The sequence below is a fragment of the Nicotiana attenuata genome, chromosome 1 (assembly GCF_001879085.1).
Source record: "Nicotiana attenuata strain UT chromosome 1, NIATTr2, whole genome shotgun sequence".
Lineage (NCBI taxonomy): Eukaryota > Viridiplantae > Streptophyta > Magnoliopsida > Solanales > Solanaceae > Nicotiana > Nicotiana attenuata.
Genome location: NC_031989.1, coordinates 57,926,129 through 57,943,777, shown reverse-complemented (window position 1 = coordinate 57,943,777; position 17,649 = coordinate 57,926,129). Strand labels below are relative to the sequence as shown.

At 39.7% G+C, this 17,649-nt stretch overlaps 1 protein-coding gene across 4 annotated transcripts; it reads right to left on the bottom strand.

Moving 5' to 3' along the window:
* LOC109227200 lies at positions 13,404-17,537 on the bottom strand. Of its 4 annotated transcripts, none has more exons than XR_002068237.1 (4): positions 17,333-17,537; positions 15,522-16,971; positions 14,012-14,088; positions 13,404-13,836 (listed from the first exon to the last, which is right to left on the bottom strand). XR_002068237.1 is itself a non-coding variant. In XM_019392272.1 (4 exons), the coding sequence occupies exon 3, from the start codon at positions 16,181-16,183 to the stop codon at positions 15,554-15,556; it is 630 nt and encodes a 209-aa protein (XP_019247817.1). In that variant the 5' UTR covers positions 16,184-16,542; positions 16,855-16,971; positions 17,333-17,537; the 3' UTR covers positions 13,404-14,088; positions 15,522-15,553. The 4 variants fall into 4 exon arrangements, 2 of the variants coding, with proteins under 2 accessions (XP_019247817.1, XP_019247825.1); XR_002068235.1 differs by having other exon boundaries at positions 13,404-13,830; XM_019392272.1 differs by having other exon boundaries at positions 13,404-14,088; positions 15,522-16,542; positions 16,855-16,971.

Sequence of the window (17,649 nt, the reverse complement as noted above, 5' to 3'; positions counted from 1 at the left end):
CTATGGGGAAATGAACTTTTTTTTTCACATGACTCTAACTTGATTCCAAAAGAGGGGAGGTCAAAAGAATTAGACATATGCTCAAAAGGGTATCAAATGGTATAAGTGTTTGGGTAGCTGAAAGAGGGCCTCGAAACCCCTGAAAATTGCAAGTACAACACATGCAACTTGAAATGAAAATTGGAGATCATGCACAAATTTTCTTTTGGCGGCTTCAGCATTGATATTACTGATATGCCTTCCACTTTTCTTTGCGCCTTGTCAAGTACAGATCTCGTCGTTGGGTGATTTCCTTTTCACAATGGATATCCTCCGTCAATTTGGAGAAAACTTCCTTGATTTATCTTGTTAGTTGAGATGCATTGAACTGAAAGTTGATTGCTTCAAATTATCTGGGATGCATTCTCCTTTAACAAATTTCTTGTCATCCTATTAACTTCCAAATTATCTGACCAGTTTCACACAGTTCGGGCTTCAAATGATCTCGAATCTCTTTTACTTACTCCCCTCAAATGTCCCTATCATCTTCAAATTGTTTCACTGCTTCATGATTAAACTAACTTTTACGCCACCAGGCCTAGAATTATGCGTGCATGTCATGTCAACTAGAGCAAGCAAAAAGAGAACTATAAAAGGAGAAGAGAACTAAACAGAAATGATAGAAATAACAGAAACAGAAAATTGCATAGACAAACGGTGAAGGGGTTTGAACGTCAAAACAAGCACTAAACTGGGGTTACAACCACCTGGAACAAACCTAGACAGCACTAAAGAGTTACTTACGACTAAACAACCAGGCCAAATAAAAGGATAGAAGGGTTTGATCCACAAGAAATTTCCGGATTACGACCCTGAAATAAACCGACAACAGAAATGACAGCAAAATAAACCACCAAGACTCTCCCTGGCTAGCCAAGAAAGGAGCATCTTTCCAGTCACCAATCTCGACATCTTAGCCACTGAAATTCTGCATCAACAATACTAATAGGACTTTCACAAGTCTTCATCACATTGTTCTTAACAAATTGCTTTTGGGTTACTTTTGCCGGCTCTTTCTTAAGATCAACCTCTGATAGCGCTGAAAGCTTTGCAGCGCATAGACCTCCGAGGATCTCAGAAGAATTCTCATATTCCTTTTTCAAAACAAATATAACCCACCAATATGCGTCTCATTACGAATAGGTGAAGGACTTTGGCTAGTGTCTGCTACATCTGGATTTTGCACGACAAGTGTCACCTGCATCAATAAGCTTCTGAATTGCATTTTTCAGGTGCCAACACTTTTCTGTACTGTGACCCGGGGCATCGGATCAATATGCGCACCTTTGAGAAAAATCAAACTTCTTTGGCAGATGGGTTTGGCATTTTTATCTGAATTCGCCTCAACATGTCCAATTGCCTCAACCCTTGGAACAAACTGGCATATGATTCTCCAATAGAGGGTGAAAGACTTTTTCTTTTTTCAGCAGTCTTTTCAGTTTGTATTCTAGCCTCGGTTGGAACCTTTTGCAGGCAGGTGGCTGTATGCTTGAGGGGCGGGTAAGGCATTTGGGGAAATGGTGTGGGCCATCGCGGCCTCGTGGGTGTGGAGCATATGGTGGTGCATTGTGGGCAGGGTACTGGGAAAGTGATGGACCGACTTTGGGGATTCTGTGGAGAGAGGTAGCGTTGGGGAGGATCATCTAGTGCACGGATCCATGGGGTCGATGTCGAGGCCAAAAGCGTTGAGCAGGAATGCCCAGCGGATCATCTTTTACTTTCTCTTTTTTCCATCCAAACTTACTGGGATGTTTGAATATCTTCCGTAGTTATCTTTCAATGTCGAATAACTCATGATTTTGCCTGACTTGATTCCCTCTTCTACCATCTCCCCCATTTTTAGCACAATCATTGGAAAGGTTTACCAAGGTTCGGAATCAAATGACTGAAGTAGGTGGGCCCCTGGCTTTGTAGGAAAAGCTCAACCATTTCTTCTTCACATCGGGAGGGGGGGGGCGGACTCAAAGCAGCTTGCTCCCTCCATCTGAGCCCAAACTCCCTAAAGCTTTCCTCCGGCTTCTTTTCCATTTTAGATAGGTAGGAGCGGTTTGGTGTAATGCCTAATTTGTATTGAAAGTATCGAACAAAATCTTGAGCATGCCACCAATGTAGGCCAGTTACCGACATCTTGACGATTATGCCATTCCAAAGCTGCCCAGTCAAGCTCTTACTGAAACTACGCCATCAACAAATCATCTTTCTTGCCAACACTTCTCATTTTCAACACGAAGCTCATTTCGAGGGTTCTGATTGTATGAGTCGGGAACCTTGTGGGCAACCTCTGAGGGGTAATATTGGGCATCGTGGCTTTGGGTGGGTATCATTGTTGGGAATAGTGGATAAGACAGGAGGGCAATTTTTGGGAAAGGTAGTTGGAGAGATGAGTGGTGGAGCTACTAGGGTGGTTGGAAAGCTGTGATAAGCGGATGGATCTGGAGAGTATGAGGGATCATCTGGCACTATGACCGGAGTTTGGGTAAGGGCAGCATCTAGGAAGCTAGGTGGTGGCGGGGGTGGTGCCTTCCCAGTCATCCAAGCCTGATACATGTCCGCCATGTGTTGTCTTAACATCCTTGCCTCTTCAACCAACCATTTGCCCTGTTCGACAAATTGCTTTTGGGCACCACTGTCAACCGACTTGATTCTGTTGTCGTCTGCCATTGCCTTTTTGACTTTATGTTGTAGAAAGGAGTTACCTACTTTAAAAAACCACAAAACCAACCACCCTTGCTGCTATGAATACAACAAAATGAGGCCATCACATTAGCGTTAGGGATTTAACATAAGATAATCTCACTTTATGTTGCAATGCACCTAGCCACAGTTATCGTTCTAAAATGACTTCGAGGGTACGAAGGTAGTTGGCATAATCCCAATTTGTTCATTTCAATCCTCTCTTTTCTTTGCTTTTCTAGCACTTGCTTGCTCATTTCATTCCTCTTTTTTTCTAATTATCACTCTTTTCTTTCCTCTCATTTCTCACGTCCCCATAAATTCACATTTTTTTCTTCTTTTAATAATAAAAAAAATAATTCGAGTCGAACCCTATGTAGGTTGCCTACGTATCATGACGCCGCATGAATCAGATCTTGCGTAGTTCTGGCAGATCAGGAATAAAGGAAACAAACTGACGTTCTTCTTTTCTTTTTCTTTTTCTTTTTCTTTTCCCTTAATGACTACTCTGATGAGAAAAGAGAAATAAAAAGAAGCAAATCCCTTTTTTTTTTTGAATTTTCTAGACTCAATGTTCTATAACATATCCTAAACTCAACGCTTAACGAGCATATATTTTTTTTTTTTAAACAAACACCTCGATGGAAAATTATTAGGAAAAATCCTACAAGAAAAAAAAATATTTTTTGATTTTTTTTTCTGAAATGAAGTCCAAACAATAAACTAAAGAAAAATATTTTCGAATTTTCATTCGATATCCTGAAGAAAGACTTCGGAACGAGAAAATGAACAAAATCAAAAATGTTTTTGGATTTTCTGTTTTTAATTACCTAAAGAATGAACTTTAAAAGATAATATAAAGGATAAAGTATGTTCTTTTTTTTTCTTCTATGTACAATACCTAATAATTCTAATGAATATAATTTTTTTTTTTTCATTAATTTCCAAAGAGAACCTCAAAAGAAAATCTTTTTGGATTTTTGGAATTAATACCTTAAAGAAACCTTTTAAAGCAGGTACTACAAGAAAATTTTCTTCTTTTTTTTTTTTTGGATTTTTAGTCTTAATATACTAGCATAAATTTTCTACTTGGAGTTCTAGATATTAACTTCCTAAGGAGAAACACCTCAAAAGATTTTTCTTTTTTAATTCTAGAATTGGTATTTTTAAAGAAAACTTCCAAAGGAAAATAAAAACGCAAAAAATATCTTTTTTTGGATTTTTGATTTATAACACACTTTTTTTTCCAATGCAAAATAAGAAAATACCAATAACCAAAGACTCGACATTACTGTACCAGACTAGAAGGAAAAGACAAAAAAACAGACTCAAAACATCAAAAGAAAATCTCCTTAAGCAACTCCTGAATGGATGGTCCGCGAGGTGTATGTCATGCTCAAACTCCGGTAAGTGGATCCACACCTGTATGAGAAAACTCAAACCAACACTATGTGAGACAATTAACATCCCTACTAGACACATGCAGACATGGTTGAGGCTATTTTTTGCAAAATGACTATGTTTGATATGTCGGTCAAAGGTGGCTAGAAGTAAAATTTTAGCTAAGACCCCCGCAAAGCCAAGACCTAAGATTTACTAGGAAGATCGGACCCTATGTGGGTTGCCTACGTATCACACCCCGAAAGACGAGAATCCGGTATGCGTAGTTCGGGCAGATTGGATACGGTCGAGAATTTAAAAAAAACTAATTTAGAGAAAATATGTTTTTTTTGTCTTTTCCTTGAAAATGATGAATCATGCAAAATCTTTTTGGATTCTCTTTTTCCTTTTTTTTTTAATTTTTGATTTTCAGAAATGATGAAAAAGTGCAAAATTTTTTGAATTTTTCAAGCTTTTTTTTTCTTTAGCAAAAAATGTGACAGAAAACATAATATTGGGCCCCCACTCGCTTTATCTCACACTTCACCCCTTCTTTTTTTCTTTTTTTTTCTCTTTTTCTTTTTTCATTTTTTTCATTTGCCTCAGCTATCATTGGACCGCCAATGACCCTTTTAACCCTTGAATAAATGCCAACATGTAGCACATAGGATGCATCAAGATGGTCTGTTATTTTGGGTACACCTGTCTAGACGGACCCACCCCTGTGTTGAGTCCTCTAAGGTCAAGTGCACATGATGCAAACAAAGTTCCTACTAGGGATCGGCATGAGGCTGAGTTTTGCTAGGTTTAAAACCTGGGTTTATTTGTTCTTAACCTGGCTTTACCCGAGCGGACAGCTCGAGCCGAGGGGGGGCAGCGTACCGGTACCAAAAGATCATCCGGCTTTGGCAACTTGTCCGAACCTCGTTCTATATTGGGATATGACACTAAACAGAAGAAAGTCACGCCCAGTGTGCACTCCTCGGAAGATAGAAGAGAGGGGTTTCTAGCAGTTTATTATACAGTTCAGCATAATATTAAAGCGGTAAAAAGACACATTAGCACATTAGGCAAACATGTAGATAAAATCAGACAATAAATAAAGCCAAATATAACAATTATTCTAAGCTCGAATTCTTTGAACCCTGAACCAGGAGTCCTGGGTTCTTTTCCCCGGCAGAGTCGCCAGAGCTGTCACATCCTCCTTTTTCTACACCCTCGGAAGGGGTATAAAGGGAGTTTTTTCCAATTAAAGTGACAATCGAAACGGGATTATTTATTAAAAAAATTCAGAGTCGTCACTTGGATAATTTTGTGGTGTCCCAAGTTCACCGGTTCAAATTCCGATCGAGGAAAAGATTGACTTGTTTTACAGTCCGCGAACGCAGAAATCCGGGTAGGGAATTCTGTTAACCGGGAGAAAGTGTTAGGCATTCCGGATTCCGGGTTTCTAGATAGTCGCTCCAACTGTTATAAATTGGCCTATTATCTGATTTTATTACATGTTTTAACCTATGGTTCAATTTTAACTTTATAACCGCTTTTATTTAATATTTTTTAGGAAGATTCAACGTCGCATAAAACGGCGTTTTTGAACCACGTCACATAAATGCACCCGCAGTCCGCAACACATTTTATCTAACATTGTTGAGATTTGGATTTGGGTCACATAAATGCGCACCCGAGTTTAGGAAGGTAAATTATTAAAATAACGCGCCTAAAGCAACTCCACACTTTCAACTTTGCGAGGGCCATGGAAAATTCAACTAAATTGCTCGCCTCGATTTCTAGGGATTAAAATATAAATAAATGAGGGCCATGCATTTTTAGATTTTATTTGGCACACACACCTCAATTCCAATTTTAAAGGGAATTCAAGCTAAACTCTCGAGGGCCATAACTATATCCTATTTAACGTGGCTCACCTCAACTATTTAAAGAAAACTTAATTATCTAAACATTAGTGGAGAGGGGATTCTACTACTGTCCAAACTAACTAAAAGGATTGTCTTTTTTAAAGAGAAAGGGGCTGATGATTCACAGATAACGTTTGGGCCTAGCCTGAGGCCCAATAGCCTACAAAACGTAAGGCTACCCAAAAAGACAATTTCATAACAGTCCACGCCGAGCCCAAGAGAGAGCCCAAATTGAAAATGGACCAGCTTCAGCAAACATTGAGACTCCAGTTCGAGTCCACACACAGCACAAAACGTCAAGCATTTGCATTCAAATTTACAAATCATATCGCTTTAAGAAAAACAAACAATTACTGATTGTCCTTCAAACAAGTACTGGAACACACCTATCGTCACTTTCCTTTTATGCAGAAGCTACAATCTAAACATCAACTCATTTTTGTTATCCAGCAACTAATACCATCACAATTTTTACCAACAGCATTTCATAACCCCGAAATAACAGCAAAACATTCACTAATTTAGACTCCAAAGGGAGGTTTTATACCATAGCCTAAAATCAGAAAGCTACTCAAAATAATGCACTGATTTCAACTGAACTATCATATGACTTGATTGAATTTTGCACGCAAATACCCTTTGAAAATATCCTCAAAAGTCCCTTTTATACACAACAACAAGCTCAAACTCATGAAGACTAAACAGCTAAACCATAATTTGTCCCATATTACAAACCAAGATTAAACTAAAACAAAGACGAAAAGACATACCCAACAGGAATTAGCTGATTACAAATTTTAATTATATCCTATTCATTGATAAATATACTAGTCAAGATCTTTCTAAAACTAAGTAGTACAGGTTGTGCATGAAATTGAAAGAAAGAGAAATGAAGCTTCAATAACAAACAGCATCAGATTTCATCACATTTTTCAGATTCAAACTTCAAATTACACTCAAGTGATGTCCATAGTGCTGAAAAATACCTAGAAAGCAAAAAATAAGAACAAAGAAGGATCAGCAGCAGCGAAACAGTATCACAGCAATGTAACAGTGTTGACCAGCTGAAACAAACCCAAGCTTCAAACCAATTCCAAGCAACTCAAATCAAATTTCTGAACCCAAACTCAATCCAGTTTTCCACCCAAATGCACAGATTTGAAAACCTTTTCAGAAGTTTTTAAACCAACACAAGAGACCAAGGAGCTGAAACTTAATGAGATTTGAACAATTTTCGCAAAGAGGACCCAGAATTTCAAGTATTATCTCAGAATTCACTCAAAAATACTCAGCCGTTTTTTTTCAGGTTTTTCAATCTCTAAAAATCTGACTTGAATGTCAAGTAATGATGCCTTTATAGGCAAGCTATTAGGGCTGCAGAAATAAGTTAAAATTTGCACCCTAATCCTTTTGACATTTGGTTTTTGCTCTCTTACCCTTAGGGTAAAATTCAGATTCTCACATGAGTCCCTACCCCAACTTCTAAGAAGCTTCCTAGTTCAGTTAAACAAGATTCCCTAAGTTACACTACCCAAAATACCCCTTAAACCCCTGCTTTTTACTTTCACGCAACCAAACGGGTATGGGTCAATGTTGACCCAAGGTCCAAACCCCAAATGAACAGGCCAGAATTGAACTTAAGGCCCGAACAACATTCAGAAACCCATTTAGCTAAATCAATGAGAAGCAGAAAGGAGAAACAAATGAACAACTTAAAAAGCCCAAAATCTAAACTAACAATTGATTTTCTTTTTAAGCTAAAATCAGAATTAAACTATATTAAAAAATTAACAAAGATCTAACTTAAGCTAATTATCAAAAGGATAGTGTTATAATTAATCGAAAGAAAACAGATAACATCGTTCAACAATTTGAAGAAGAAAACTGAGAATTCACAAGAACAAATATGACCACTGCTTTAATCAAGAGGGAAAACTAGATTTGAGACTTTTTATCACTTTCCAATCAGAGAAACAAGCATTAGAAGAAACGAACAGAAAGTGGCCGGTTCAAAAGTGAAGCAGACGACAGAGACGAAGGAGCAAGAACAAAGAAAAAATACCTCGATGGCCATACAGACAAGGCTTGATAAACCTCAAACGACTCCGATTTGACTCGAAACTGGTATTAACCGTATGTTCTTTTTGAGAACAAACGAGCAATACTCGTTTCAAGCCCAATCGTTCACAAGAACTCGAGGACTTGAGAGATTTTCTTCTCCTTCGATTTCAGATTTGAAACAGGTCCGATTTGGCGAGGATTTTGGGAAAAATGGTAGTGGATTGGGGCTGAGGGAAGGGTGATGGTTGCATGGCTGGATTTTGGTGGTATTTGAGCTCCGCCGCCGGCAAGATGGCGAAGAGATTGAAGGCGGCACTAGGGTTTGCTGAGGAAGGTGAGAGATAGAGGGGAGTTTTGAATTGGGCTGTCTCTGAAATATTTCGGACACTTTTAAGCGAGAATGGGGATGTATTTTGGATCGTTGGATGAAACAAGATGAAGGGCCAGGATTTGTTGAGGCTACACTGAACTCGAAATGACGTAGTTCCACTCCTGTACTACGTCGTTTCAAAGGCCTGGGCAACTGACTCCTTGGACCGGGTAAAATAGCGGGTTTTGGGCCAATTTGACGGGTTAGTGGAGGGGAAATAATTTGGGCCTGATGGAGAATTAACTAAACAGCCCAGCAAGACTTTAATTCCAATTCATTTTATTTCCTTTCTTTTTTTTTCATAAATTCTTTTCCTTTTTTCAAAAATAAAAACTAAGTTAATTCTAAACCAAATTATCCTACCAAAATAGATTAATTACACCAAATAATACTTACAAACAAATAATTAATTATCAAATTTAAAGTTAAAGAGTTAAAAATGCAAAATGAGTCATTTTTTGTGATTTTTCCATTTTTGTAACACAACTAAATTACTAACTAATTCCAAAATACAAATTAAATCCTAAATGCACATGCAACATATTTTATATTTTTTATGAATTAAATAAAATAAACGTGCATAGACAAATGCAAACAGTCGACAAAAAATACCACAAATATCCACAAAATTGCAAACACTGGGAAAAAGTTATTTATTTGAATTTATGGGAGTAATTCATATAGGAAAAAAATCACGTGCTCAATGCTTGGGCATCGGCTCGGTAAATAGCACTGCATCTGCATTGGCCTTGGTCGCTTCGACCTCTGATTTGGCCGCTTCGAGCTCTGTGAACAGCTTCTCCTGATCGAAATTTGTTGAACCCAACTGAGATTGGATCTCCTAAATTTTCTTGGCTTGCACCAAGGTTTTTTCTTTTATGCCTTGTAGTTGGATTTCAGTCGAGGCTAGTTGAGCCCGGGCAGTCTCCTTTTCTGAGGCAAGGCGATCCATATTCTTCTTCCATGCTTCGATCTCAGTTTTCACTACGTCTACCTCCTCACGGAGTTGCACGATCACGTCGAGCTTTTGTTGGACCTACAGGTTCGAACCATTAGCCACCACCCGAGTCACCACCATTAACTTCAAAGATTCTTTTTACTTGTTCGGCCAGTTCAGCATGTTCTTTCTGAGTCGTTTCTAGCTCAGCACGGAGGCCTTTAACTTCCTCTTCTCTTTGCTCATTGAGAAGCTTGAAGGCATACTTTTCCTTAGTGAGCCCTCGGATCTCGGCCTCATGCCAACTTCGCTCCCCTCGGGATCATAGGAAAGCCTCATGATGAAGCACCGAAGCCTACAGACATAGAAAGAGGAGTTATATAAAGGGAGGAAAGTCTAAGTACAAAAATTGACATCGACAAGGGAATATGGGATTATCCGGTTTAGAGCATGTTGGGCTTCGTTGAAACGACAGGGTGTTTCCACTTCATCCATCTTGGCTTAGTCTTCTTCAGTGACCAAGCATCAGAGATAGCTAGCCACCCCTACGAGGGCAGAAAGAACCTGGCATCCTCCGGGACCGAGATGATAATTGATCGCTTACGCCCGTGATCGACATTGGGGGTCAGAAAATGGTTGGTCAATTTAAAGCCCGAGGAAGACTCACTCGAGCTCTTGCTCGGTACGTCCAAGTCACCCAGTCCGGTGACATCTTCCACTCCAACAAAATAACCACGGAAAGGGTCTTCTGCTCCATGGACCCCTTCCCCGTGGCAAGTCTCCACCGCCCGAGCTTCATGCATCATCAACTCAGTGAATGAAGGAAACGAGGGGGAATCTCCGATATCTATCATCCCAAGTAAATCTTTTGGGGCACCGCTTTCGTATCGGGAAGCCTCGAGCACGGTTTTTACACCAGCGTTGATCGCCTCCTCGATGGCCTTCCCACCTTGAGGTGAAGCATCTTCGGCTTTTTCTGGCTCGGGGACTTCGGCCAAGGCCTCCCCCTCAACCTCGTCAAGTTGAGGCAGGTCAGTTTCAGCTCCCGTCGGCTCAGTAGTTCCTTGAATCTCGATGCCGGATCGCACACGGGCCACCAGCCCAGAGTCTTCTTCTTCTTCTTCTTCTTCGGCCTCATCCCTTAGCCGTTGAACTGACTCCAAAAGTTAGAGGGATGACGTTCCTCTTGGGTTTACGTGCTGTCTTCTTTTTGGGTTTCTGCCCCTCAGAGTTCGTGGAAGTCGAAGCCCTTTTCCTTTTCTTCTCCTTCACCGGCTTCGATACAGATGGTAGGGGAAGGATTTCTTCATCACCGGACGGAGGCCTCATCATCTCCTCCTTCCCAAGACCTACAAAAGAAGAGAAGTGAGTAAGTTCGGAGAAATATTCAAACAATGATCAAATCATTAAGTCGAGGAGAAAAATTTACCATGGCTACTAGCCTCCCATCGACCCTTTGCCAAATCGCGCCATGCGCGCTCAGCATACATCGACTGCAATATCAGGCTCCTGACCCAGTCCTCAAGTTGGGGGATCGCACCTGGCATCTAGGCAACGACTGCATCCAGTAAAACACTAACAAGAAAGGATGAAAAAATGAAGGCAATAAACAGAAATTAAGGACGGAATCATACTTACATTTCATATTCCATTTCTCAGGAAATGGCATACTCTCGGTCGGGATCAAGTCCGAGGTCTTCACTCGAACAAATTGGCCCATCCAGCCCCGGTCTTTGTCCTCGTCTATGCTCGAGAAAGGTGCCCTGGTGGCCCAGAGTTGAAGCTTTATTAGTCCTCCTCGATAGAGTCGGGGGAAGGGAAGCCCATCAACTTTGCTTGCGAAGAAACGAAGTAGTATCACTATCCTCCAGAAAGAGGGATAAATCTGACCGAGGGTCACCTCGTATTTCTTGCAGAAATCTATGATAATCGGATCGAAGGGACCCAACGTGAAGGGGTAGGTGTATACACTTAAGAACTCTTCCACGTGGGTGGTGATTGATTCTTTTGGAGCAGGCACCACCACATGTTTTTTTTACCCCAGTTGCAATCTTTTTTAACCTGGGAGAGGATTTTTTCGGTTATCGATCATATATACCTCGATACCAGCTCACATTGGCCCGGCACTGAGGAAGCCTTTTCAACCTTGAAATCAGATTCGAGAACACACCCTCCGGGAAAAAACTCTTCAGGGCGTGGCTCCGCCGCCGTTTCCTCACCAGCCTACCGTGACGATGAAGCAGTCTCCTTTTGTGGAACGGTTTTTGAAGTCTTAGCCACTTTTATGAATGAAAAAGAATGAAATTGAGGAGGAGCGTTTGGTAATTTGTGATGAAACAAGTGAAGAAACTCAGAGATATGAAAATACAAAGCTCCGAAGAAGGCAAATAGTTTTGGAGATTAGAGTAAAGAAGATTTGAAAGTAAAGTTTGAAAATGAAGAAAGATACATTTATAGGTTTAAGATTACGGTTCAAATCTGGTAGTGGCCGACCGTCGACTAGCGTGTATTAAATGCTTGGGAAAATGTACCGACGAGACGTTTCGGTTACCTGTGTTGCTTACGTCATGACGCTTACGTCGGTGAAGATCGAGGGCTCAAATCGTTTCTTGTCATTACTCTCCAAAAAACGAGGGGACTATCTGTATACAGTCAAAATCGGGCTTGCCCTTCTTGTGCGACTGATCAAGGCTGGAGCATGATAAGTCAAGGATCGGCTTCGATTTATATCAAACTATGGTGCAGAGTTAGGTTGTCAAGCTCGAGACCCTGAGACTGATTAAGCTCGAGACCCTAAGACCGATTATGATCGAGACCGACCAAAACCGAGACCGACCGAAATTGAGATCGACCAAGATCGAGACCGAATAAGATGGAGTTCGAGGGAAGCTACTGGGTCGAATAACAGAAAGACGAAATATCCGCAATCGGGCGAAGATCACAGCACGAATCCCGGCACGTATCAAGAATAGGCCGATTAATTAGACAATCATAGGATTTCTTACTCTATTAAGAATTGTACCAAGAGTAAGACTCCCTTACTATATAAAGGGGTCTGATCATTTGTAAAAGATACATAATATTCACGTTACATAAAGCAATATATTCTCTTTCTCTTAAGCTCTCAATATTTCTGTTGCTTTGTTCATACTTTCCGGCGAAATATTCACTTGATTCGAGGGCAACCTAGTTCAAGGATCATAGCTATACATTTCATTTGGTTTGTTGTATTTCTATTTGCAGTTAATTTCAATATCAATTTACATTTTTGCTCAGTTTGTACTAAGTAAATCACGTATCCTTAAAACCACAGTATAAATTCAATTGTTATCCGTTTTAGAGTAAACAAATTGTCTATCAGATGATGTGAAAAATGGTGGATATGGGGCTACTGGTTTTCACCTAAAATGTATGCAAAGAACGCAATTGCAGTCAATGAATTTCTCGAGAAGAGTTGGGTAGGGCACAATTAAGTAAGGGATTATGGACTTGTATGTAAAAGAAGATGCCAAAGGTTTGCAGTTCACCTTTACTTTGTTTTGCAGGTTCCTCCAAACTCCGCGGATATCTTAGGCGAAACATTCTTAAAATCGCGTGGACTCTTTTCATATGCAAGCTGGTGTTAAAATGGAGTAGGAGCTCTTCTTGGATATGTTTTGCTCTTCAATTTCCTTTTCTCTGTGGCCTTAACTTATCTCAATCGTAAGAATCCAGTTAACTCATGTTATGCAATCTATTCTCCATTCCATACATACAAGGACAACATGTTGACTGAGTGTTAGTGCTGTTTGTGCAGCATTTGGGAAACCTCAACCAATTCTATCTGAAGAAGCTGTGAAGTTATTGAATTATCATTAAGAGAAGGGAGCTCTGTTGGTGGGCTTAACTCCCAATGTGCTTTATTTTGCACAAACAGAAGAAAGAGCTGGCAGCATCAACGAGTCCGATGCCAGCAGGTAGTCATGGCGAAGCGATGACTATTGTTCGTTATGTCGTTTCTGATGGGCCCACAAAATTTTATTGAAAATTTTACAAAAATAATATACATGTTCGCAAGTAATATTGAGCCAATGCTACAGATGATAAAAGCTAAACTCTTTTTGCTATTTAAGTTTCTATGGTGCACAAAATAAAAGTAATGTTGTGACCCCAGAAAATGAAAGCTCAAGGAATTATTGAGGATTGGCTTGAACTCTTGAAAGGTGTAGGCCTGGAGTTTTGACAGCTCTGATTGGTGTTACTGGAGCGGGTAAGACGACCCTAATGGATGTCTTAGCTTGTAGGAAAACTGGCGGATACATTGAGGGAAGCATCACTATATCAGGATACCCCAACGAGCAAGAAACATTTGCTCGAGTAGCAGGATACCGTGAGCAAACTGACATTCATTCACCACATGTGACAGTAAATGAATCCCTGCAATATTACGCTTGGCTTCGATTGCCTCGGGAAGACTGCAACTAGAAAGATAAACTAGTAATGCTTATATAAACTGGCTGCTAATAAACTAGACACCGATGCTGCAGATGTATATTGAAGAAGTCATGGAACTTGTAGAGCTAAACCATTAAGAGAATCAGTAGTCGGGTTTCCTGGAGCGAATGGTCTACCAACCGAACAGAGAAAGAGACTTACTATTGCAGTTGAGCTTGTTGCCAATCCCTTCGTTATAATCATGGATGAACCAACCCCAGGAATAGATGCTAGGGCAGCTGCAATAGTGATGAGGACAGTTAGAAGCACAGTAGATACTGGTCGAACAGTTGTATGCACCATTCATCGGCCAAGCATTTTTTGATGAGGTCAGAACATTTACTTTAAATAGATTTTAGAAATTATAAGTAATCTTCTTCCAAGAAAAGAAGGCTAATCATCCTAAAACAAACTGCAGCTGTTTCTCCTGAAAAGAGGAGGTGAAGAAATATATGTCGGTCCATTAGGATGCCATTCTTCTCAGCTTAGCAAGTATTTCGAGGTGAGAAAATAAATCTAGGTAGAACAATTGGCATCACAATGCCGGCTAGGTACTAAAACTAAGGGATCTTTTCTTATTTGCCTCAGGGAGTAAAAGGAGTCCCTAAAATCAAAGATGGTTATAATCCTGCAATATGGATGCTGGAGATCACTGCAGCAGCACAAGAAGCATTTCTCGGAATTGACTTTGCAGAAATGTTTAAGAACTCAGAGTTGCTTAAGTACGAAATCTCTTGAAACAAAAATCAAACTCTAGTTGACCAGAGCTTGATTCTAAAGTAGATTGATTTACAATATAATTCAGGAGAAATGAAGCATTAATCAAGGAACTAAGTGTGCCAGCCCCAGGTTCAAAAGATCTAACTGTCTTTTCTACACACAATGCATAGCGAAACAGCACTGGTCATACTGGAGAAATCCTCCATATACAGCTATCAGGCTTCTGTTTTATGATCTTCGTTGCTCAATCTACTGTGTGGCACAATATTCTGGAATCTCAGCTCCAAGAGGTAAAAAAGAAAAACAAGATACACTGCAAGAACCGTTCCTGATTTTCAAGATTTCTGTTTCTCTTAGTTTCAAGTCTAATGTTTGGTTGCACCATATTTTAGGAGATGGCAACAAGATTTTTTCAATGCAAAAGGTTGTATGTGTGCTGGTGTATTGTTTCTTGGCGTGCAAAATGCTTCAGCAGTGCAGCCAATTATCTCCATAGAAAGGACAGTTTTCCATAGGGAAAGGGCAGCGGGGATGTATTTTGTTCTACCTTATGCTCATAAGTCTTGTATGAGGATTTTAATAAACTTAATATATCTAAGAAAATGATACAATACCAGCTAAAACGCAAACAGAACAATTTCTTGCTCAATTTTTGACCAAAGAGACAAATCAAATTTCCCAATAGATGGATGCCCTCAGGATTATCTCCCCAATTAATCTAAGCTGTGGATTCCCATCAACAACACCATACAATTAGTTTCACAATCAGAACTACAATGTAACATTCATAGTGCGATAATCATCCAGGAACTATTTAGTGAATTTTAAAGGCTCATGACCGACACAAGCATAGAAAGTCAAAAACAATGCGGATTAAGTTCACTAGAAATATATATACATGAAATTATCCGAAACCATACAAATAAAAAAAAACATCTCATAAAGTACCGACCAACTGGATGATAGACGTTAGACCTCCACAGTTCACTCTCTCAGCATCCGACTGAAGACATATGAGTCCATTGAAGCATCTTCTGCAATCTGAAGTGATGAGACAGCTTGTGCTGCAAGAAGTCCAGCAGAAAGTCTGGCAACCTCCCAATTCTCCACATCAAACCATTGATGTTGAACATTCCCTGAAAAAGGTACAGAAGAGACCATCCACGTGCTATTTTCCTGCTCACACATGCATCCATACCCGTTGGGACCAGACACCCACTGTGTTCCTTCAACTGAATATTTTGAGAGTTCTTGATGAGGAAGCATGGCTCTATATCCGCCCATAAAAAAATCAAAATTGCTACCAATATCCCATGGGTTTGATTCTTCATCCTTCTCCAGCAAAAGCTTACATGAATCATCTGAGTCCTCACCTACTAGGACATGCAGAGCAACTGCCTCGGCGATTGCGGCACCCTCTTCATCAAGCTTTTGCTGTTCTTCTATCTTTTTCTGTTTCTTCTTTTCCAATTCAGAGCGGATGGCAGCTGAAGTAGCCAAGGCTTTCTCTAAGCGCCTCTTTTTTTTCTCAGCCTGTTTAATCCGATCCAACTCATCCTTTACTTGCTTCTTGTTCCCTTTTCTAACAGCAGGTGAAGCTTTAGCACATTCCATCTCTACAACTATTTATTTCCGTTTCCTTCTATACTTTGTTATTAATACTATAGCAAAGAACTAATGATTCCAAATATGAAAACTGTAATGAAACCAAAATACTAAAACTGCAGCTACACCCACTCAGGTATATAGGAATACCTCATTTTGCGCACAATACAATCCCAAACAGAAACAACAGGGGACTGAAGAAGAGAAGACTGGTAAGCACTACCAGGCCTGTTCCTCACCATTCTTCCCAGTTTCCCACAACCCTTGCGTTTACCCATCTCCCAGCAACTACCAAACTAATATCGTGACTGAAATTTAATATATTAGCTGTTCCACTCTGCTTCAAACGATTCACATGGCCTTCCCTCCTACAAGCAGGCAAAATAATATATGTATATAACGTACCTTAGGATGAAAGACATTTCCAAAATGGAATTAATGAAGTTCATACTACATTATGTGTATCACAAAGAAAAACCTAGACAGGTCAAATATACATCATGACTCATGAACCTCCATAAGAGAGATGCATTACAACAGTTATCTTCCTTGTCAGGAGAAACCTAACTGGATATCGCTAACACTTCCACCACCACAACAACAATGGAGAGAAAGATACAAGATGAACAACTTGATAGCTAAATTGGCAAATGACTCTTTCTTGAATGGAAAGAATGCACCTGATAAACCCAAGCCATCCATTTGAGTATATTTCGAAATTGACTGGCTGGGATTAACGTTCCACCATAGATATATTTCTTAACAAAGCATCAAAATCCGTGCACATCGATAAGAATCTGGGTAAACGATAGACAATTAAAATCACTTAAATCATTTGCAGGGACAAAATTGGAATCATCTTAAGATGCATACTGGAAATCAACAGAAACCCAATTCATCAATAATCAGACATAAACAACAAAAAAGAGAAACCAAAAAAAAAAAAAAACAATTCAACTTTAGTTCATATCCAAATTGAAAAAAATGTAATTCAGATAATCCTATTTGACCCACATACAAACCATCAACTTTCAAGAAAATTAACCATTTTCACACGCTAATATGATCAGATCGAACATACCCATTACCCCACATAACCACAAGATATAAAACTTACAGAAAATAAATGGAAGATTGTATAAAAGAAAAATAGCAGACCTGTTGGAGAAACAAAGAGATGATGATATATATTTGCAGAATCGTACTATGGAGAGGTGTATGAATGGATCTAATATGATAAGGCACTCAAAATTCAACAGAAAAAGAATGAGACTGAAATGTTATTAAAACTGGTCGAATGAAATTGCTAGGAGAAGGAAGGGTGAAATGGTCAATATAGAAGAAAGAGTAGACACGTGGAAGCTTAGAATGGGTGAATCTAGAATTTGTGACCTTTCTAAATGACGAATGGACGGGTCACATGGGAACAGCTCTTATGAACTGTGGACATGGTTGGTTGGTTTGGGGTCGGGGGG

Excerpts from the sequence above, each read along its gene's own strand:
- LOC109227200 (XM_019392272.1), bottom strand. The coding sequence starts at position 16,183 with ATGGAATGTGCTAAAGCTTCACCTGCTGTTAGAAAAGGGAACAAGAAG.